We start from the raw sequence: 23,429 nt of genomic DNA, 5'->3' as shown, positions 1-23,429 counted from the left end.
AAAAGCCATTCTCCGAGTCTCGATACCAATGTTGACATGAACTCACCGTAACTGTCGTCACGTTTATTCCAGTTTCCTGGGCGTACCTATGAAGAAAAGTTATTTTTGTAATCCCCACATCATCACGATCTGAAAATGCAGAAGATTACCTGTATTTAAAATATCGGTTATTTCCAAGAAATTTGAATGGGTTCAATGCCATTTTGGGTTCTACGTTAATACTTGCAAGAATTCAATGTGAAACTTTCGAAGTCATTAAAGAGTTGCTGATAATTTTACAATTATTAACAAATAAATACTATTAAAAAACAGGAGTGTTTAATAGTAGTAAAATAGAAAATCAGTGGAGGTAATAGCTCAGACCGAGGGGTTTGTCATTCACGAAATCCCGCAAGCAGCTCGCGAAATCCAACTTACGAAATCTGAAATCAGTAACAAAATCAGAAATCCGGAAGGAAATCAAAAACATTTTTCTTGCTCATTTCGAAAAATTCAAAAGCAATAAATAAATCACGAAATCCTTTAAACAATTCAAAAAATAAAAAGTAAAATGTAATTTTTGAAAAATTTCTATCCACATCCCAAAAAATTTTGTTTTTAGTAAGTAGGATAGGAATAAGTCCTTCACGTCAGTGACGCCCAGTTTACGCCTGACACTGAGTTGACACCTGACACCAAGATGGCGTCCTCAAAATTGACGTCAGATTTTTGGCGGGTGAAAATCCGTCACCCCTTGGCACCATGTTGACTTTGTGACTTGCGTGGAAATTTGTAGGGAAAATGCCATGACGTGGATAGGGTAATACAAGAAGAAGTACATGGTTGGTAGGGACGTCATGTTGAAGGGAGTGCATTGTCAACTTAGCGCTATATTTTTTTTGACGACATGGTCGGTAGGGAAATTTAAAGAGGGAGGGAGAATATGTGTTAGGACTTTGTCAACGTGAAAGATTCTCTTATCTGTTCAAACACAAGAAGATAATCTAACATCAAGGTCATATCTCGGATTTTTACCGTAGCCTTTAGTTCTGAAAGTTGTGACGATGAGCTCGGCCAGGACCGAGAAAGAACTTTTGAAGCAGCGCTCTACAGCGGTGGAGAATGAAGTAACATAGGTGGGGCTAATTTTAGCCTGAGAATGGAGGGTTCATCCACGTTGACGGTTTTTACTATTTTACGGCGACGTTGTATTGTGTGGCGTGCTAATGTTTTTTAAAGACGGTATTTAATTAAATATAATGGATAAATTCGTAGCCTTATCTCTAACGAGATTAAAGATAAAGCAAAATTCGTAATTTATATTAAAAAACTTTAAAGGAAGGGTGAAGTGGAAAATCAAGTGATTTTTTATCGATTCATCTTCTAATTATAAGACCAGTCTGCATAGTGAAACATTCATGAAACACTTCTGAATGATTTTAAAATTCAAATTAGTTTCAGATATTAAGGATAATTTCAAATTAGGACCTCTTACCAATCGCGTAACGCACTGTCTTTCTGTTAAAAAAATTCTCGTGGCACGCTCCATGCCGAATGAAAGTTAGCTGTAGATTTGAAAAAATTTGGGCGCAATGTGACAATCGTGGTGCGAGACATTGAGAGAATTTTGCCAACAAAAAGGCAGGGCGTTACGCGACTGGTCGGAGGTCCTAATTTCAAATTATCCTTAAAATCTGAAGCAAATTTGAATTTTAAAATCATTCAGAAGTGTTTCCTGAATGTTTTACTATGCAGACTGGCCTTATAATTAGAAGATGAATCAGCAAAAAATCACTTAAGTTTCCACTTCACCCTCCCTTTAAGAAATGAAAAGTTTTGTCCGAGTAGCTCATCACGTGCGGAACAAACCTGCTTTCAAAAATATTGAATTTTCATCTCATTAAGGGAGGGGGGGGGGTTGAATTCTTTTTATGGAGAATCAATTTTCAGTTTACAGACAAGGACTGCTACGCGGGTATAAGATAAGGGCGCCATGTTGATTTTGTCAACCTGGAGCAATATGGTTGAAAAATGCACCGGTCAATTTAAAATTAACCTTCAATTTGCTTAATTTCTTCTTCAGCAGCTATTAATCTAGTTAATTTTTCCGTCATCTGCGAAATTTTTATTTCATCTAGTTGATTTTCCCGTCATATGCTAAATTTGTAAATCATCTACTTAATTGTTCCTTCATCTGCTGAATTTTCCCATCATCTGCTTAGTTTTTCCCATCATCTGCTTAGTTTTTCCCATCATCTGCTTAGTTTTTCCCATCATCTGCTTACTTTTTCCCATCATCTGCTTAGTTTTTCCCATCATCTGCTTAGTTTTTGTTATTGTTCTTAGAGTTTTCTTATTTAGGTTCGAACTGTTGTAACTAGTGCTGAAAATTTTCATATTTTTATTCCAACCTTCCTTATTATTCTTCAAAATTTCCTCATTTCCGTTCAAACATTTCTTAAATCTGTTCAATATTTACTTAATTCTGCTCAAATTTTTCTTAATTCTGTTCAAAGATTTCTTTTTTCAGTTCAGACATTTCTTATTTCAGTTCAAATATTTTTTATTTCAGTTCAAACTTTTCTTATTTCAGTTCAAAAAATTTCCTATTTCAGTTCAAACATTTCTTATTTCAGTTATTTTTTCTTATTTCAGTTCTAACATTTCTTTTTTTGTTTAAACAATTGTAATTTCGCTTCAAGCATTCCTTATTTCTGTTCAAACATTTCTTTTTTTGTTTAAACAATTGTAATTTCGCTTCAAGAATTCCTTGTTTCTGTTCAAACATTCAATATCTCTGTGCAAACTTTCACTATTGCTGTTCAAATTTTCACTAGTTCTGTTCAAATGTTTACTAGTTCTGTTAAAACTTCCCCATTTCTGTTCACTTTTCCCTAATTCTGTTGAAGCTTTCCCTAATTCTGTTGAAGCTTTCCCTAATTCTGTTGAAGCTTTCCCTAATTCTGTTGAAGCTTTCCCTAATTCTGTTGAAGCTTTCCCTAATTCTGTTGAAGCTTTCCCTAATTCTGTTGAAGCTTTCCCTAATTCTGTTGAAGCTTTCCCTAATTCTGTTGAAGCTTTCCCTAATTCTGTTGAAGCTTTCCCTATTTCTGATCAAACTTTCGCCATTTCAGTTCAATTCTTCTCTATACCTTTCAGACATTTCTGTTGACACCTTTGTTATTTCTGCTGAAACCTTTTTCTACCAATGTTCAAACTTTTCTTATTTTTGTTGAAAATTTTTTATTTTTCTAAGCTTTTCAGGTTTTTGTTCAAATTTTCATAATTTCTGTTCAAACTTTTCTATTTCGGTACAAACATTTCTCTTTTATGTTAAAAATTTTATTATTTCTGATTGAACCTCTTGGAACTCCTCCAATACAGCAAAAATATTCTACTAATATGTTGCCTGTTTCTTACCCTTATCACATGTTTTTTAGGTTCTGTATATATATATATCAAATCTTAACTATGGAAAAGGACATTCGGTCTGATAGAGTTCTAATAATAAAGTTGTTTTATTGTTTATCTCTTAAGTTTCTCTTCAAGAGCCGTTATAATAGTGGTGAGAGAGGTGGGATGTCGCATTAGGCGTCAACTGGGCGTCACTGACGTGAAAGACTCATTACTATCTTACTTTATTATATAAAGAAGCTAAGTTTAAAAAGGTTTTTGGGAGAAAGCCTAGTGTTGAAAAGAACTAGGAACGTTTGCCGAAAAACAAGGGTACGAGGAACTACAGCCGAATGCTTTTCCACCATCCCTCTCGCTTCAACCTAAGACCATTAATCACAGATGGACTTGAATGATAAACTAAAACCCCTATTTTAAACTTCAGGCAAGTGTTAGTATTTAATAAAACGCTATGATTCGTGATTTAAGTTAGTGCCTAGAAAGAAATTGTAAGGGCGCTGTTTAGAGCTGTATTGTATTACTGTCAAGGGCAGCCAACGTTCTTTATTTGATGACGCCAATTAATTGTTCATAAATATAGCCCTTAAAGTTAAGGATAAAGTGAAATAAATGTAACAAACCTATAATCCGTAATATTTTGAGTTGAAAGAATGTTTTGCACTATTATTTAAGCACAGCTATGGCATCAAGTAATTCTTGACTCGTTCCTTGGAATTAACTCGCAGTTTTGGTGTAACGCGTCATTGCGAGCGCTTGAATCATTCCTGCTCTTAACGAATCAATCCTGCTTTCTAAACTCTAATGCTGTGCTTTAAACGAAGCGCGGAAAATGGTTTAGCGAAATCACGAGTCTAATTTAGACATTAAAGTTAAATTGGTTTATATTACTATTATTAAACGACGCTTTAAACAAGTAAATTTTATTTCTGAAAGTTTTATTAATCCGAGATTGGATAGAGGTGGACATAAAGAGGATCCGCTGCCAACGGGAATATTCACCCTTTCTAAGATTGAATTCAGTTAGAAGCAGGCCCGCATTACACGCCATTTAAATGATATTACGGTTGGATGACTTTTGAACAAAGTTTGTTAAAGACTTCGGGTAATTATACTCGTAATGAGAATAGTATAGAGTTTAACATAACGCTTCAAATCTTCGTTAAAATTGAATTTGAACTTTGAGGAAATTCGATATCTGAAAGCAAGACTTTCTTCGCTCGAGCTTTTCTATTTATGGTATTGTCAAAGCTTCCCGACGTTAAGTGTTAGGCCAAAGTTTCAGAGCACTGTTTAAAGGTAGGTGCGGGAGGGCAGTGCTATCCAACTTAATTATCGACATGATGAGTGGACTTTCGTGCGCGTATCTATAAAAAGAAAAGGTTATTGTTCAAATCGATCACATAATTACGATTTAAAACGCAAAAATTGCCTGTATTTAATATATCGATAACTTCCCATTAGTTAAATTTCATTTTGGGTGCCACGATATATAAACCTTTACCTGCCTTTCTTCATTTTGTTTTTATGGGGTGGGGTGGGGTGTTCGACGTCTTACTAGAGAGGTAAAGATGCAAGACAAACACCTACCTCTTTTCACTTATGATTCAACCTCGCTAACGCTAGACAAGATGTTAGAATGCAGTCAGTTGTGGAGAGTTAAGGCCTTTTAACGGGAACGAGGGGCTTATAAAATTTCTGTATCAAAAGTGACCGCGTTTGATGGTATGTGTGAATTAAGAGTCAAAATAGATTCTAATCCAAATTTTAATATTCAACATAATATTCAATCTTGTTCATAAATTTTCACAAACAACTATAGGGGTAAAAATAGGAAATTAAACAAAAAAATCAAACTTATATTTAAGACAGGTTTGCAATTTATAACCTCTATGGAATGTCTCCTTTTAAGTTTCAAATTTAAAATTTTGGGGTGTTTAGGTTAAAATTGTGCAGTTATGCACTAAAATAATAATGTTCAAAAATAGAAAGTTAAGATTTTAAAAAATGAATCAATCCGTCAACCTTAATCTTAGTTCTTTAACCATAGTTTCAAGTCAGTTTATCAAAAATTTTGAAGTATTTTAATTTCTTACGACAAGTTGCTCCTCTTCCATATTCTTCTTAAGGGTTCTTTTTTCTTCTTTCTCGATTTAAGAGATAATAATGAATTTTTTCTTTTCTCGCGATTTAAGGGTTAATTATAATTTTTATTTTAATAATTCGCGCACTCGCGCTCCTTCTCTTCTTCAACTTAGGGGTCAAAAAAAATATCTCCCGGGTTTCTTTTCCGAAAAATTAAGGATTCAAATTGATGAAAAATAAAGGTACCAAAATGAATAAAATAAAATCTCCGATTCTCTTCCGAAAAATGAAGGATTCAAATTGATTAAAAATAAAAGTATGAAAATGAATAAAATAAAAGTTTCGATTTAAAATTTACTCCGTAGTTCTAAGGGTTTCTTAAGGGTGAGCCGACAGGGTTTCGTTTAGACAGTTCAGGTGTAGACTGAGGATGGGACAGGAGGGACTTCGTATATATAACTTCTTGTTTTCGCGAGGATCTCTGGGACAATGACGTTTGTTGATTGACTTCCATTTGGCGAATAATGGACCATATTTATTACGTAGCTGGGTGGATTCAGGTTATCAGCGAATAGGCAAAACTTTTACATCTGGGACCAAATACGGATTGGTCAGTTTAAGGGTTTTAAAAAATGTTCTAGAAGTTTCACGGGCCAGGTACCAGGATAGTGACTCAAGGTCTTGTTGCTTGGGGGTCTAAATAAGCGTAGTATTTCTCTGGTTTCTTGGAAAAAGTTTTCGTTGCTAGGTATTCTAGAGGGCCGGTAGGCCCTTCTAGATAAGATCCCACACCCTCCCGTAATGTTAAATGAAAATTCACAGATTTTCGCCGATTTCCCCATAGGAATAACATGGGGTTTTTGGTGCTCCTGTACATCGAATCATTTAGAAACTACATGGAAGTTAGCTTTCGGAATACTTTTAAATTAACAAGTAACTATTCAAGGTGTGCCTTTTTCAAGTTTCATCAAATTTAATTAAGTCTAAGTATGTTAATTTAATTAAAAATGTAAGAACCTCAAAAGATTATTCTACAGCAGACGACGCTAATTGTTCGTTACTCTACAGTAGACGACGCTAATTTGCCATTTCACCGCCTTGAAACTTTAACTTTATATTTTTCAATAAATATAACACTATATTTATTAAAAACTTCTCTGACGGGACTAATTTTCGTTTAATTATGTGTCTCGGTTGAAATTCTATACTTAAGATACCTTTTTAATTTATATTTTAGATGTTAGTTTCGTCCAAGGCTTAAGTTGCCTTACTTAGGCCATGGATTTATAATAGAAGCTTACGCTTCATGGATATTTCCCTGTAGCCTTCAGTAAGGCATTTTGATTTTAAACACATTTATGTCACAAAAATTCGCGCGGGTGGGGACTGGGGGGCTGATGACGTAGAAATTGAGGCAAACTTTTTTCTTTTGGCGCGCGTGCGCGCGCGCTATTCAAAATTAGAACTCGATCACGTGAAAAACTTCAACCCCCCTCTGAATTTGCCTCAAATTCTACGTCACAAACGCGCGTGCCAGGCTGGTACTATTTCAGACGAGGAATAAATGTTGTGCGCGTTTTAAGGTGAGTGAAATATCCAGGAAGCGTAAGCTTCTATTATAAATCCATGCTTAGGCAGACTATTGAGTGAGTCTATGCAATGGGTGATTGTAAAAGCTGGAAGTATAGATGGATCAGTGTTGGAAATAAGGATATTTTTAAAACTGGACCTGTGGCCTAGGTACAGGCCCGTAGCCACGGGGGGGGAACCAGGGGGCAATGCCCCCTCAAAAATATATCCTGCCCCCTCAAATAAGATTTCGGTTTGCCCCTAAATGCCCCCTCAAAATTTTCCAATGCCCCCTTAACAAACTAACTTTGCCCCTGTAATGAATATTTTCATTTTGGTACACAAATATTAAAACTATTTTGAATGTATATCAACATATTTTAGACTTTATTGTCTTTACCTGTGTATATTCCTGATACACTTGGATTTTTTTAATTGATATATCTCTGATTCATTTGTATGTTTTAAATTCACTTTTGATATGTATCCCTGATACACTGGAATAGCCTTTTGTCGTTATCCTTGATATATATCGCTGGTTTTGTCACCCAGGACCGAAATATTATGTCGGGGTACAGCGAGGGGTCGGACGTTTTGGATAAAGTGTTCGGGATTTTGAAATCCAATTTGATTTCTTCGGATGCCGTTTGATTTCGTCGGATTTCGTTTGATTTCAGAATTCGATAAAATCCAATGAATTTCATCGAATTTTGAGATTTTTCCCGTGATTCCGTCGGATTTTGCTATTTTTCCCATGATTTCGACGAATTTTGCGATATTTCCCGTGATTCCGTCGGATTTTGCTATTTTACCCGTGATTTCGACGAATTTTGCGATATTTCCCCTGATTTCGTTGGATTTTGAGGTTTTTCACGTGATTTACTCGGATTTTAAGATTTTCCCCTTGATTCCGTCGGATTTTGTGATTTCTTTGGATTTTGGATTTCGTGAATTTTCAATTTTGTAATGGATTTCACGATTTCTTTACTGATTTTGTGATTTCGCTTCTGATTTCGTGACTTTTATGTTTATTTCGTGATTTCTTTGTTGATTTTGTGTTTTTTTCCTGATTTTATGATTTCTTTAATGTTTTGTGATTTCGTTGCTGATTTCGGATTTTTTATTTGATTTCGAAATCAGCATTGATTTCGGATTTCTTAAGTTTGATTTCACGGGTAGCGTACGGGAGTTCATGAATGACCGACCCCTCGGGGTACAGACTTACATTTGACGCCTCAACAGCGACTTGTGAAGTTGCGAGGCAAGCTTTTCCTGCCCTACTCGGGTATTTTCACTTTAACGACGAGTTATGTCACTTGAAAGAAAGTGAAACTTAACCTCCCTAGCCTACGAAAAAGATCTGACTACAAATTTAGATTTAGAATTGTTTACTAACAATTTATTTATTATTAAACTTTTTAAAAAAAGTTTGATTTTCAAGTGTTAAATGAGTGTCAATAATGAAATACCTGCGGAAATATTGTCTGACATTTTGATATTTATGTTATTCTATAAAAAAAATTCCATTTGCCATGCCCCCTCACAGAAAGATACTGCCCCCTCTGCGTAACATTTCTGGCTACGGGCCTGCCTAGGTATTTTAATTAAAATAACTGTCCACGGTGCCAATCACTGTAAACGTACAAGGGCAGTGCACGCAATGTCATGGATAATTGCAATCGTAAAGTGGACTGTAAAAGATACGGCTTTGATAGGTAAAATCGTGGCAGGTTTGTTTTGAAGTTGACTATAAAGCTCGGGTTCTAAAACGAATTGTGAGCCGTATCATATAAGAATTAGTAGAAGTGTAGAACCATTTTTAACCTCGTCCTAGAAGTGAAAAATTTCGCATTTCAGGCAAATATTATTTTATAATAGATTAATACAAATAAAGACTGAAGGAACAGATATTATATAAAAAAGGACTTGGTTTGCCCAAGCCTAAAAAACAAAACGATAAGAGTTTTTTCCAGTTGACTGAAGCGCGGATATTTTATTTTTCTATATAATTTTAAAGACAATCTGTATTTTACTACTCTTTAATTCAATCTCCTGATTTTACTGGTAATGGATTTATTTCCTATAAATTAATTGAAATAAAATATTACTTATCTCAGATTTTTCATGATAAAAGTTTTACGAAAATGGAATTGTTGTTGAAAAATCTGAGATAAGATATTTTATTTCAATTAATTTATAGGAAATAAATCCATTACCAGTAAAATCAGGAGATTGAATTAAAGAGTAGTAAAATACAGATTGTCTTTAAAATTATATAGAAAAATAAAATATCCGCGCTTCAGTCAACTGGAAAAAACTCTTATCGTTTTGTTTTTTAGGCTTGGGCAAACCAAGTCCTTTTTTATATAATTTCGTTTTGCACTGTGGATATAAGGGTATAGGATAGTTCTAGAAAGTTCTGTGTCAACATTTATGGGCTAGTTCCTCTTCTATTGTACGAAAGAATTTCTTTTGAGTTTACTTTAAAGGGATAGGTTTAAGTTTAAAGAGCTAGTAATATCTTTATAATGTTAATTTAGGGTATTTCGTTATTAATTTAATGATTAATTGTAAATTTAATTCGATTTTTGAGTAAGATGGTTATAAAAATTATTGCCTATAGACTGAAATCTTTGACGTGCAAGCAAATTGAATTTATGAAGCTCTCGATATGATGCTGGGCCAAGACCTTTACAAAAAGTCCGACAGCACTAGATTTATTAACACTAACTTGAAAGAAAACCGATCGAGAGTTTTGAAACGTTACAAGGAACTCGCTCGTTTGAGGGAAACTGACCCCGAAAACAAGGACACTTGTCAAAAAGGGTTCGTCGACGACAAGTATCCGAATCGTCCCGACAGCTTGGAAAATCTTAGTTTGCGGGAATTTGGTCCGTTTTACGATTATACGAAGCACTCTGATGGTGTCGAGACAAATGCGAATGTAATCGAGTTGAAAAACAATCTGGGTTTCATGAGAAAGAGAATTAAGCCCTACATAGTGGAGCACTACATTCACGACCCGATAGAGGAGAAAGAAAAGTATTGTCACGTTCTACTGATCCACTTCAAACCGTGGCGTGACGAAAATGAGCTATTAGGCGAGTTTGAAACCTACGCGGATGCTTTCGAAAACTCGCTTTCGGTGTTAAAAGACATGAGAGATTATCACGAGAAACTCTCGGTTTCGAAAGAAGTTGAAAAGAAACGGACGGCTTCTAAAAAGGCGAAAGAGCCAGAAACCATAATTTCGGAGGCAGAAAGTGAGGACGATGAAAATGCGCTGCAAGGGAAAGAAATTGTTATCGAAACCGAACACGCGATGGCTGATGTGGAAAATGCCATGGAAATGAATTTCGAGACTGATGTTGACAATGTGGCGTCACTAAACTCGGATCAAAAGAGAATTTATGATCAGATCATGAATCACTTCTCCCAAGAGGGAGAAAAATCTAGAAACAAGTGCCTTTTTGTGTCGGGACCTGGTGGAACTGGCAAATCGTTTCTTATCGACACTCTCGCCAGCGTTGTAAGGCGACGCTTTCAAAATCCTGCTAGCGTGGCCATTGCCGCGCCAACGGGTTTGGCAGCGTTGAATGTTAATGGCGTAACGTTACACAGATTACCAACGTTGCCGGTAGATCATGGGCGTATCGCCGAATACCATTCCCTGAGTTCTTAGAATATAAGCATTATGAAAGAAACTTTGGGTAATTTAAAACTGTTAATTATTGATGAAATTTCTATGGTCTCATCGGTTTTACGTTCACTTGAGGCTGAACGAATTTTGGGAAATGAACCAACCATTTGGTGGAGTTGTATTTATTCTTGTTTTGGGAGACTTTTTCCAATTGCCACCGGTTCAAGGAAATCCCGCGTTTATCAAAATCACTTCCGAAGAAGCCAGACTTAGATTCAATTGCATCGGAGGAAGTGATCTTTGGAAGTTTTTTAAATACGATGAACTAACGCAAAATGTTAGACAAGCCAACGACCAAAGTTACAGCGACATTTTAAGCAGAGTTAGAATTGGAAATATTTCCGAAGCTGATGTTGCAACTTTAAAAAGTAGATTGGTTGCTGGAGGAAATAACATCGAGGTGGCTATGGTAAACGTTTTACTAGGACGCGATCACCACTTTTTCAACCCACCCCGTTCAACCGTTCTGGGAGTTCACATCACAGCTACCTACTATTTCTACTCTTCAAAACTACTCCGTACCCCATTCTCCTTGGCCCCGGTGAAGGAGAATTTCAAGTAACGAGTGACGCAAATTCAATTATAAGTAATAATTATTGGATGAAAGATTACATGCTTACAAATTCTCTTTAATAGCGTTACTAATGAAGATCCCAACAAATAAATTTACTGGTGAAGAACTCTACCAGCAAGTGCTGAACAAGCAAAAAAAGAGATACGGCAGCGAGAAACGGCGCGAGGCAAAAAGGAGACTCAAGCAAGCACCCACTGCGCCTGCGACCGGATCGCCAGCACCCATTTTGCCCGCCACCGGATCGCCAACATCTTCTGCGCCTGCCACCGGATCGCCAACACCCATTTTGCTGCCACCGCATCGCCAACAACTTCTTAGCCTGCCACCGGATCGCAGACACCCATTTCGCCTGCCACAGCATCGCCAACATCTTCTTAGCCTGCCACCGGATCGCCAACATCTTCTTCGCCTGCCACCGGATCGACAGCCCCCATTACGCCTGCCACCGCCTTCTTAGCCTGCCACAGCATCGCCAGCCACAGCATCGCCAGTACCCATTTTGCCTGCCACCGGACCGCCAATACCTATTTTGCCTGCCACCGGATCGCCAGCACCCATTTCGCCTGCCACCGCATCGCCAACATCTTCTTCGCCTGCCACCGGATCGACAGCCCCCATTTTGCTCGCCACAGGATCGCCAGTACCCATTTCGCCTGCCACTGGATAGCCAGCACCCATTTCGCCTGCCACCGGATCGCCAACTTCCATTTTGCCTGCCACCGGATCGCCAGGCACCCATTTTGCCTGCCAACGGATCGCCAACATCTTCTTCGCCTGCCATCGGATCGCCAGCCCCCATTTTGCCTGCCACCGCATCGCCAGCACCCACTCCGCCTGCCACCGCATCGCCAGCACCCATTTCGCCTGCCACCGCATCGCCAACAACTTCTACGCCTGCCACCGCATTTGCCAACATCTTCTCCTGCCACCGCATCGCCAACATCTTCTTCATCCGCCACTGCATCGCCAGCACCCATTTCGCCTACCACAGAATCGCCAACATCCATTTTGCCTACCACTGCATCGCTTATATCTTCGCCTGCCACCAGATCGCCAGCACCCATTCCACCTGCCACCGCATCGCCAGCACCCATTTCGCCTGCCACCGCATCGCCAGCACCCACTCCGCCTGCCACCGTATCGCCAGCACCCATTTCGCCTGCCACCGCATCGCCAGCACCCATTTCGCCTGCCACCACATCGCCAGCACCCATTTCGCCTGCCACCGCATCGCCAACATCTTCTCCGCCTGCCACCGCATCGCCAACATCTTCTCCGCCTGCCACCGCAACGCCAACATCTTCTCCGCCTGCCACCGCATCGCCAACATCTTCTCCTGCCACCGCATCGCCAACATCTTCTTCGCCCGCCACCGCATCGCCAGCACCCATTTTGCCTGCCAACGGATCGCCAACATCTTCTTCGCCTGCCATCGGATCGCCAGCCCCCATTTTGCCTGCCACCGCATCGCCAGCACCCACTCCGCCTGCCACCGCATCGCCAGCACCCATTTCGCCTGCCACCGCATCGCCAACAACTTCTACGCCTGCCACCGCATTTGCCAACATCTTCTCCTGCCACCGCATCGCCAACATCTTCTTCATCCGCCACTGCATCGCCAGCACCCATTTCGCCTACCACAGAATCGCCAACATCCATTTTGCCTACCACTGCATCGCTTATATCTTCGCCTGCCACCAGATCGCCAGCACCCATTTCGCCTGCCACCGCATCGCCAGCACCCATTTCGCCTGCCACCGCATCGCCAGCACCCACTCCGCCTGCCACCGTATCGCCAGCACCCATTTCGCCTGCCACCGCATCGCCAGCACCCATTTCGCCTGCCACCACATCGCCAGCACCCATTTCGCCTGCCACCGCATCGCCAACATCTTCTCCGCCTGCCACCGCATCGCCAACATCTTCTCCGCCTGCCACCGCAACGCCAACATCTTCTCCGCCTGCCACCGCATCGCCAACATCTTCTCCTGCCACCGCATCGCCAACATCTTCTTCGCCCGCCACCGCATCGCCAGCACCCATTTTGCCTGCCAACGGATCGCCAACATCTTCTTCGCCTGCCATCGGATCGCCAGCCCCCATTTTGCCTGCCACCAGATCGCCAGCCCCCATTTTGCCTGCCACCAGATCGCCAGCACCCACTCCGCCTGCCACCGCATCGCCAGCACCCACTCCGCCTGCCACCGCATCGCCAGCACCCACTCCGCCTGCCACCGCATCGCCAGCACCCATTTCGCCTGCCACCGCATCGCCAGCACCCATTGTTCAGTCGAACAACATCACTTATTCGTTGTAATGCAGAGTCAGCTACATTATTATGATATACTCCATGTTTTTCATTATTCAAAAAGTACCTGTAGTTAATTCTATAACAAGCCTTATACCTATCCTATCGGGGGATATTTTGTAAAAATGGGGGTAAATGTCAATCGGGGGCTTCTTACACACAATAGAGGACTGGTTTTTCGAGCAAAACATCTTTGAAAGAGAATTTTTAGTATAACGTTCGGCACCTTACTGGAAAGATCACAATTTTTGTTTTTTGATTTTAAATAAAGTTAGTTTGTTACTTTGGTCATTTCTTTCTACATATAATTCACGAACATTTAATGGTCCGTCGAGCCGGATATTCAAAGCGGTTTATAAGAACAATTAGTCGGTCAAGACATTTTGTTTGTTGTCATCAAACCCGAACTGGATAAATAATCGTGATCAAATTGTGTGTATGGCAACGTAGTGACTCTAGTTCAACAACATTTCAACTTGAGTGCATTCCTTAACATTTAACTATGGATCAACTGTTAAACAAAAGGAAAATCATTAAAGGACAAATCACCAGAACTGAGACTATAGTAGCAAATCATGCTACCACACCTTTAAGTGATGCAGCTTTACAAATCTACAACAACAAGGTGGAACATTACACCAAGGAGCTGGACACACTTCAAAATAGTATCATCTCAATATGTCCTCCCGAAGATTTTGATGCTCATGCAGAAGAATACCATTATCAAAGCACAAGGTTAGAAGACTTAATGATCTTTTTCACTGACGTTAATACTCTAAGAGCAGCAGCTCTTAGTACACAACCAACTAGCTCAGGGAGTGTAGCAGGGTCAACTCTTGGGGACATCAAATTACCCAAGTTAGAAATACCAACTTTTAGTGGAGCATATACAGAATGGATCCCATTTCATGACTTATACGTGACAACAGAACACGCTAATGCAAAACTATCTGATGTGCAAAAGTTTCATTACCTCAAACAAGCGGTACGGAATGAGGCAGCACAATTAATACAGTCCATCCCAGCTACCGAGGCCAACTACAAGGAAGCGTGGGACATACTGTTGAATAGATTCAATAATGAAAAGGAAATAATCGATGCACATCTCAAGCGTCTCTTTACACAACCCAATATTACATCTGAATCTGCCACAATGATTCGTCGTCTCATCGACACAACAGTAGAATGCGTAAGATCTTTGAAGGTTTTAAAACAACCAGTAGACTACTGGGACGCAATACTAGTGTATACAGTCAAAGGGAAGTTAGATAATGAGTCTCGCAGACAATGGGAGCTCTCTCAAACGGGTAGTTCATTACCCACATTCGATCAATTAAAGCTGTTTCTTGAAACACGAGCAAGAGCGTTATCGGCAGCTCAACCAACAGGTACACAAGCCAAACAGAAGCACATTCAAGAAACATTCAAGAAATCAGCAGTTGCTCATTATGGAACAGCTCGAGGCAAATGCAGCATTTTTCAAATGGAGGACACGCCATTTACAAATGTAATGTCTTTTTGAAAGCATCAAATGAAGATCGTTGGAACTTAGTCAAGAAGAATGCCTTATGTAGTACTTGCTTGCGATCAGATCACCAAACGCGTGATTGCAAGGGTGGAAATTGTCGAAAATGTTCTTCAAAACATAACACTCTTCTACATCCAACTGAAACAAGAGAAACATTAGAAGAAAAGGATCAGTCAACCAATACTATCGTTTCTCATATTTCACAATCAGGTGGCAAAGCAAATGTCCTCTTAGCCACTGCAGTCATTCACGTTAAAGATGCAGCTGGAAGATATCAAAAGGCAAGAGCTCTTTTGGATCAAGCTTCTCAAACAAGTTTTATCAGTGAATCCTGCGTACAGAAATTGCAACTGAAGAGATCAAGGATATCCATATCAATAGGAAGCATTGGAGACAAAGAAATTGACTATTGTCACAACAGCGTCAGTCTACACATAAGGACAAGCTCAACTAGCAACGAGGACTTAATAGTCGAAGCACTTCTTCTCAAGAGAGTCACAGGACTGATGCCCCTAAAACCATGTGATCCTAGCAAGTGGTCACATATCAAAGGATTGCAATTAGCTGATCCAGCATTTCACATACCAAGTGAAGTTGACATCTTACTTGGAGCTGACATTTACATTGACATAATGGAAAATGGAATAGTAAAAGGACCACCTAACACACCAGGAGCATTTAACACTATTTTCGGATGGGTCATATCAGGGCAATCAACCTCGTTTGACAATCAAGCCCACAAACAAGTCCATCACTGCTCACTCAACAATCAAGTTGAAAATTTCTGCACCTTAGAAGAACTTTCAAATAGAAAACCACTTTCCGCAACAGAAGCCGAGTGTGAGAAAATCTTCACTGATACCCATTCAAGAGACAAATCTGGAAGATACGTGGTGCGACTACCATTCAAAACAAACCCAAACGTATTGGGTGATTCAAGAAAAACAGCAATTCGAAGATTCAAATGTGTGGAAAGACAATTAGAAAAAGATCCCGCCAAAAGCGAAAAATATCAACAGTTCATGACTGAATATCTTGCTCTCGGACATATGGAACTGGTGAATGAGGAATCAGAGAGGACAACATCTGGTCCTACTTTCTACCTACCACATCATGCAGTCATGAGCGCATCAAGTACAACTACAAGTCTACGAACTGTTTTTGATGGCTCAGCCAAATCATCAACAGGAGTCTCACTCAATGACATTCTTCTTGTTGGACCCAAGCTGCAGGAAGATCTGATTAATCTTCTCATTTGATTTCGTTTGCATTCCATTGCAATAGTCGCAGATCTTGCAAAAATGTACAGACAAATTTTAGTACATCCAGATGATACTGACTTTCAAAGAATAGTCTGGAGATCAAACATGAATGATGCCATTCAGACATACAGATTACTCACAGTAACATATGGAACATCTGCAGCTCCTTATTTGGCAGTAAAAGTATTGAAACAATTGGCTCATGACGAGAAAGAAGAGTTTTCTTTGGCGTCACCAGTTCTTGCAAATGACTTTTATGTGGATAATCTAATGTCAGGAGGAGAAACATTGTCTGCAATCTTAGACCTGCAAGCAGAATTGCTGAAGTTAACCAAAAAAGGAGGATTCGAACTCAGAAAATGGGCGTCAAACAATCCCGCATTAATGGAATCGTTACCTCCAGAATTCAGAGAATTACAAGGTCCAATGAAGATAGACAACGAAGACACGGTCCAAACTTTTGGATTATATTGGCAACCGTCAGCTGATCATTTCATATTCTAAGTTACGTTGCCAAAGACAACAAATCTTGTCACGAAGAAAACTATTTTGTCTGATACGTCAAGGATATTCGATCCTCTGGGTTTTCTAGCTCCGATCATAATCATCGCAAAAATTATTCTTCAACAACTTTGGTCGTGCAAGCTAGATTGGGATCAACCTTTATCGGCAAACAAAGAAAACGAGTGGTTATTGAACAAATGGACCTCATACAGAAAGGAATTGCCAGAAATTCAAAACATCACTATACAGCGTCACATATCTCAACCAGAGGTACAAGAAATCAGTTTACATGGGTTTTGTGATGCTTCTGAACAAGCATATGCCGCTGCTGTGTATCTTAAAACCATATTAATAAAAACTGTCATTGTAGACAAAGACGGGAAAGTGTAAAAGATAAGTGTAGAAAATGAATTGCCTGAAGTAACAGATATTAAAATTTTCACTTTTGAAGACATGATCATAAAACATCGATTATTTGAAAAAATTCTTATCTTAGTTTTTTTTACCAAAATTAGTCAAAATATTTTGTCATGAAACATGAGGTTCATTTTAAAAGTAGTACGCGTGAACATTTTATTTTATATCAAAAATTTACAATTAGTTTTGAGTATTCGGTCCCTTAAGGAGAATTAAATAGTCAGAAAATGGTTGAACAAAAAACTGTGTGAAATCTTGAAAAATCGTAGTCGTTAATTTGAAAGTTTTAAAAATATCAAAATTAACGTGATGTATAGCTCCCAAAATATCTTTTGAACATTAATAACTACATCACAGTCAAACGGCCTTTGTAATTTTTTGCTTGGCAATATTTCCAATTATAAAATATAAAAATTGGAGTATTTGAACTAAAACGTAGTATCATGCCAGTATCCCTCAAAAAACTTGAAGATACCATTTTTTCTGGACTACTATATAGAGAAAAATACTTGTGTAAATAATGTAGAAAAATATTTTTAGTTTAATGAAAATTTAGTGAAAAAACTAAGATAAGAATTTTTTCAAATAATCGATGTTTTATGATCATGTCTTCAAAAGTGAAAATTTTAATATCTGTTACTTCAGGCAATTCATTTTCTACACTTATCTTTTACACTTTCCCGTCTTTGTCTACAATGACAGTTTTTATTAATATCTGTCACTTCAGTCTTAATATTAATTCAAATTGTTCAGAAACCTTAGGAGAGTAAAAGTATTAGGGCATTGTGCATATATTAGTTAACTCGTTTGAAACTAACCAACCATCTATTATAAAACTGTCATTCCTGACTGCTTGACTTGACAATGAACGTCCGGTCAAACTCAAATTGCTTTCCCGTCATTTTCACATGCAAATACAGAGGAAGCTGTACATAGTTATACCACAAAAAGATTCCGTATACCTGAGCGCCAACACATGTCATATACTTATCAAGTTCAATTACCAGTCGTCGGTAATCTGGCTTAATTACCAGTCGTCGGTAATCTAGCTTAATTACCAGTCGTCGGTAATCTAGCTTAATTACCAGTCGTTGGTAATCTAGCTTAATTACCAGCCGTCGGTAATCTAGCTTAATTACCAGCCGTCGGTAATCTAGCTTAATTACCAGCCGTCTTTAATATAGCTTAATTACCAGTCGTCGGTAATCTAGCTTAATTACCAGCCGTCTTTAATATAGCTTAATTACCAGCCGTCTTTAATATAGCTTAATTACCAGCCGTCTTTAATATAGCTTAATTACCAGCCGTCGGTAATATAGCTTAATTACCAGTCGTCGGTAATCTAGCTTAATTACCAGCCGTCGGTAATCTAGCTTAATTACCAGCCGTCGGTAATCTAGCTTAATTACCAGCCGTCGGTAATATAGCTTAATTACCAGCCGTCTTTAATATAGCTTAATTACCAGCCGTCGGTAATATAGCTTAATTACCAGCCGTCGGTAATATAGCTTAATAACCAGCCGTCGGTAATCTAGCTTAATAACCAGCCGTCGGTAATCTAGCTTAATTACCAGTCGTCGGTAATCTAGCTAAATTACCAGTCGTCGGTAATCTAGCTTAATTACCAGTCGTCGGTAATCTAGCTAAATTACCAGTCGTCGGTAATCTAGCTAAATTACCAGTCGTCGGTAATCTAGCTTAATTACCCGTCGTCGCTAATCTAGCTAAATTACCCGTCGTCGGTAATCTAGCTTAATTAACAGTCGTCGGTAATCTAGCTTAATTAACAGTCGTCGCCAATCTAGCTTAATTACCAGTCGTCGGTAATCTAGCTTAATTACTAGTCGTCGGTAATCTAGCTTAATTACCAGTCGTCGGTAATCTAGCTAAATTACCAGTCGTCGCTAATCTAGCTAAATTACCAGTCGTCGCTAATCTAGCTTAATTACGAGTCGTCGCTAATCTAGCTTAATTACCAGTCGTCGCTGATCTAGCTTAATTACCAGTCGTAGGTAATCTAGCTTAATTACCTGTCGTCGGTAATCTAGCTTAATTTCCAGTCGTCGGTAATCTAGCTTAATTTCCAGTCGTAGGTATTCTAGCTTAATTACCAGTCGTAGGTAATCTTGTTAAATCACCTTTGTTGTTACTGTCTCTAAGGCAGTTGGTAACTTAATATATATGTGTGGGGTCCTTTTCCAACTTAACTTGTTAGCTAACACAAGCTTAGGTTCTCTTGTTTTTTACCACTACGAAAAATTGGACCAAATAGCCTTAACCGTGCTAACATCATAAACTGACTCTTATCCATGCTTAAATATCGCAGATTGGAATGGTTTTGAAAATGTGAAATTAAACACACTTTAACTTAAATCTAATTAATGAAAATTGGAAAGCACAAAATCTAAATACCAGGCTTTCGTTCAAAACCGTTTTCAAGTCTAACAACCGAATAGTTATTGCATTACGGCTGCCACAAAATGGTTATTTGTAAAATATTTTCCCATGTTATTTCTATGGGAAAATTTTATGTTTTTCATCAAAATATCGTAAAAGTTTTATGGAAATGAAAACCACCCTTAGCAACTTTATTTTTTATAAAATAAACTATTAAATGAATCTTTTTGAAATTTTAACCACATATTGAGGGTCCGAATTGTAGTTCTGTGGAATTTTTTCAAAACAGTTAATACAAAACAAAAAAAGTTATATCCAATCAAAAAACCATCCTTATACATTAAAGTCAGTATGAAGTCTTATCTAAGAGAGCTACCGCTCTCCTAGAATAGATATCAAAGGCCAAGTACAAGTTACACTTGTAGCAGCAAAAACAAGGGTTTCACCATTAAACTCAGAATCAATTCCCAGATTAGAACTTTGCGGAGCGTTATTATTAACACGATTGATGAAGATAATTCAAGAATCACTCAAGATTGACATCCAAGAAATACATGGATGGACTGATTCAACAATAGTCCTAGCATGGATATCATCAACTCCACAAAGATGGAAAACATTTGTAGCAAACAGAGTTTCTCAGATTCAGCAGACCATTCCAAACATGAAATGGCACCACGTCTCAGGAAATTCTAACCCATGTGATTGTGCATCAAGAGGCATATCTGTGGCGGAAATGAGAATTCACGACTTATGGTGGCATGGACCGCAATGGTTAAAACAACAAACACCAATTGACGCAAATGACAGCACACCAGAGTCAGAAGAGTGTTTGAAAGAAGAAAAAAAGAGCAAGCACATAGCAACTCACTTTCACTACGACACTTCTCTCTTAACATCTATTTCATCATTCAGAAAGCTGATCCATGTCACGGCTTACTTATTGAGATTTGTACATAATCTGAAGATAGCAGTTAAGGAAAAACAGAAAGCACCTCTTCTGGATAACAAAAGAAAAGGAACATTAACTACATTTGAATTGGATAACGCCTTAACGCATTGGATTAAAGTAGTACAATCGGAACATTACTTAGAGGAGATTCAACGAATTAAAACCAACAAGCAACTAAAGAAGACAAGCAAATTGCTATGTTTAAATCCATATCTAGATAAGGACCAGGTTCTACGTGTTGGTGGAAGATTGCGCCATGCTAACATACCAGGAAGTCAGAAAAATCCAATAATTCTACCAAAGAAAAGCCTTCTAATTGACCTTCTCATCAAACATGAACACGAGAAAAGTTTCCATGGAGGAGCTCAACTGCTTCTAGCCATACTGCAGAGAAAATATTGGATCATTGGCCTTAAAGATGCGGTTCGATTCCACATTAGAAAATGCATGCGCTGTGTAAGACAACAAGCGTCTACCATACAACAATTAATGGGAGACTTACCAGCACCAAGAGTAAACCCTTCACGAGCGTTTTTACATTGTGGAGTGGATTATGCGGGTCCTTTCCTTCTGCGCGTCATCAAAGGAAGAGGGAACAAAATGTTCAGGGCATACATTGCTGTATTTGTCTGCTTTTCCACACGCGCTTTACATCTGGAACTAGTCAGTGACATGACTACTGACGCATTCCTCGCTGCACTAAAGAGATTTGTATCTCGACGAGGAAAACCAGCAGAGATGAACAGTGATTGCGGAACCAATTTCATTGGTGCAAATCGAGAGATGAAAGAATTTTTGAAATTCATAACCACAACAACACACAATGATCAGGTGTCACTCTGGTGCACTGATGAACGAATTCAATGGAATTTTAATCCACCTGCAGCACCACATTTTGGTGGATTATTTGAAGCAGGGGTGAAGTCGGTAAAATTTCATCTAAAAAGAGTAATAGGAGCAACAAACTTGACGTTTGAAGAAATGCAAACATTGCTTTGCCAAATTGAAGCATGTGTAAATTCTCGACCACTGACTCCCCTCATTACAGACCCAACTAGTTTGGGAGCATTAATTCCAGGACACTTCCTGATAGGAGATGCCTTAACAGCAATTCCTGAACCAGATCTAACCACTACAAAACTCAACAGACTTTCCAAATGGCAGGTGGGCCAACAAATCCTACAACACTTTTGGAAACGGTGGAGCAGTGAATACCTTTCAAGGTTGCAACAAAGGCCCAAATGGGTCAAGAAAAAACCAAATCTAGCAGTTGGCGATCTTGTTCTCATTAAAGAATCTGATCTTCCTCCTACCAAATGGAAAATGGGACGTATCTTGCAACTACATCCAGGTGCTGATAATTGTGTTCGTGTGGTAACTTTAAAAACAGTTGACAAGGAACTCAGACCAATTACAAAACTTTGCCCGCTGCCGTTAGAGTAAAAACATTCAAATATTAGCAAAATCAAACATTTGTTATAAAAAAACTTAATTGAAAACAAGCATTTCAAGGCGGGCGGGATGTTCAGTCGAACAACATCACTTATTCGTTGTAATGCAGGGTCAGCTACATTATTATGATATACTCCATGTTTTTCATTATTCAAAAAGTACCTGTAGTTAATTCTATACCAAGCCTTGCTTTCCTATCGGGGGATATTTTGTAAAAATGGGGGTAAATGTCAATCGGGGGCTTCTTACACACAATAGAGGACTGGTTTTTCGAGCAAAACATCTTTGAAAGAGAATTTTTAGTATAACGTTCGGCACCTTACTGGAAAGATCACAATTTTTGTTTTTGGATTTTAAATAAAGTTAGTTTGTTCTTTTGGTCATTTCTTTCTACATATAATTCACGAACACCCATTTCGCCTGCCACCGCATCGCCAGCACCCATTTCGCCTGCCACCGCATCGCCAGCACCCATTTCGCCTGCCACCGCATCACCAACATCTTCTCCGCCTGCCACCGCATCACCAACATCTTCTCCGCCTGCCACCGCATCGCCAACATCTTCTCCTGCCACCGCATCGCCAACATCTTCTTCGCCCGCCACCGCATCGCCAACATCTTCTTCGCCCGCCACCGCATCGCCAGCATCTTCTTCGCCCGCCACCGCATCGCCAGCACCCATTTCGCCTGCCACCGCATCGCCAACATCTTCTTAGCCTGCCACCGGATCGCCAACTTCCATTTTGCCTGCCACCGGATCGACAACATCTTCTGCGCCTGCCACCGCATCGCCAACACCCATTACGCCTGCCACCGCATCGTCAACATCTTCTTAGCCTGCCACCGGATCGCCAACTTCCATTTTGCCTGCCATCGGATCGCCAACATCTTCTGCGCCTGCCACCGGATCGCCAGCACCCATTTTGCCTGCCAACGGATCGCCAACATCTTCTTCGCCTGCCATCGGATCGCCAGCCCCCATTTTGCCTGCCACCAGATCGCCAGCACCCACTCCGCCTGCCACCGCATCGCCAGCACCCACTCCGCCTGCCACCGCATCGGCAGCACCCATTTCGCCTGCCACCGCATCGCCAACATCTTCTTAGCCTGCCACGGGATCGCCAACTTCCATTTTGCCTGCCACCGGATCGCCAACATCTTCTGCGCCTGCCACCGCATCGCCAACACCCATTTCGCCTGCCACCGCATCGTCAACATCTTCTTAGCCTGCCACCGGATCGCCAACTTCCATTTTGCCTGCCACCGGATCGCCAACATCTTCTGCGCCTGC

At 39.6% G+C, this 23,429-nt stretch overlaps 3 protein-coding genes across 3 annotated transcripts; all 3 read left to right on the top strand.

Annotated features, from left to right (window-relative positions):
* The first annotated feature begins 14,128 nt into the window (after positions 1-14,128).
* LOC149704916 (uncharacterized) lies at positions 14,129-16,413 on the top strand. The gene is made up of 2 exons (XM_089865736.1): positions 14,129-15,089; positions 15,152-16,413. The coding sequence occupies exons 1-2, from the start codon at positions 14,129-14,131 to the stop codon at positions 16,411-16,413; spliced, it is 2,223 nt and encodes a 740-aa protein (XP_089721862.1).
* Positions 16,414-16,455: 42 nt separating this feature from the next.
* LOC149704915 (uncharacterized) lies at positions 16,456-16,920 on the top strand. The gene has a single exon (XM_089865735.1). The coding sequence runs from the start codon at positions 16,456-16,458 to the stop codon at positions 16,918-16,920; it is 465 nt and encodes a 154-aa protein (XP_089721861.1).
* A 3,478-nt stretch (positions 16,921-20,398) lies between these two features.
* On the top strand, positions 20,399-22,129 carry LOC149704914 (uncharacterized). The gene has a single exon (XM_089865734.1). The coding sequence runs from the start codon at positions 20,399-20,401 to the stop codon at positions 22,127-22,129; it is 1,731 nt and encodes a 576-aa protein (XP_089721860.1).
* The last annotated feature ends 1,300 nt before the right edge of the window (positions 22,130-23,429 follow it).

The sequence above is a fragment of the Phalangium opilio genome, unplaced genomic scaffold (genome assembly GCF_054372755.1).
Source record: "Phalangium opilio isolate 3A_F unplaced genomic scaffold, DU_Popi_V2 ptg000015l_1, whole genome shotgun sequence".
Taxonomy (NCBI): Eukaryota; Metazoa; Arthropoda; class Arachnida; order Opiliones; family Phalangiidae; genus Phalangium; species Phalangium opilio.
This window is presented reverse-complemented; position numbering and strand designations above follow the sequence as displayed.

Coding starts and splice junctions, on each gene's coding strand:
- LOC149704916 (XM_089865736.1), top strand. CDS start 14,129: ATGGATCAACTGTTAAACAAAAGGAAAATCATTAAAGGACAAATCACC. Junction 15,090..15,151: donor TCATTATGGAACAGCTCGAG/GCAAATGCAGCA, acceptor TCTTTTTGAAAG/CATCAAATGAAGATCGTTGG.
- LOC149704914 (XM_089865734.1), top strand. CDS start 20,399: ATGAAATGGCACCACGTCTCAGGAAATTCTAACCCATGTGATTGTGCA.
- LOC149704915 (XM_089865735.1), top strand. CDS start 16,456: ATGTACAGACAAATTTTAGTACATCCAGATGATACTGACTTTCAAAGA.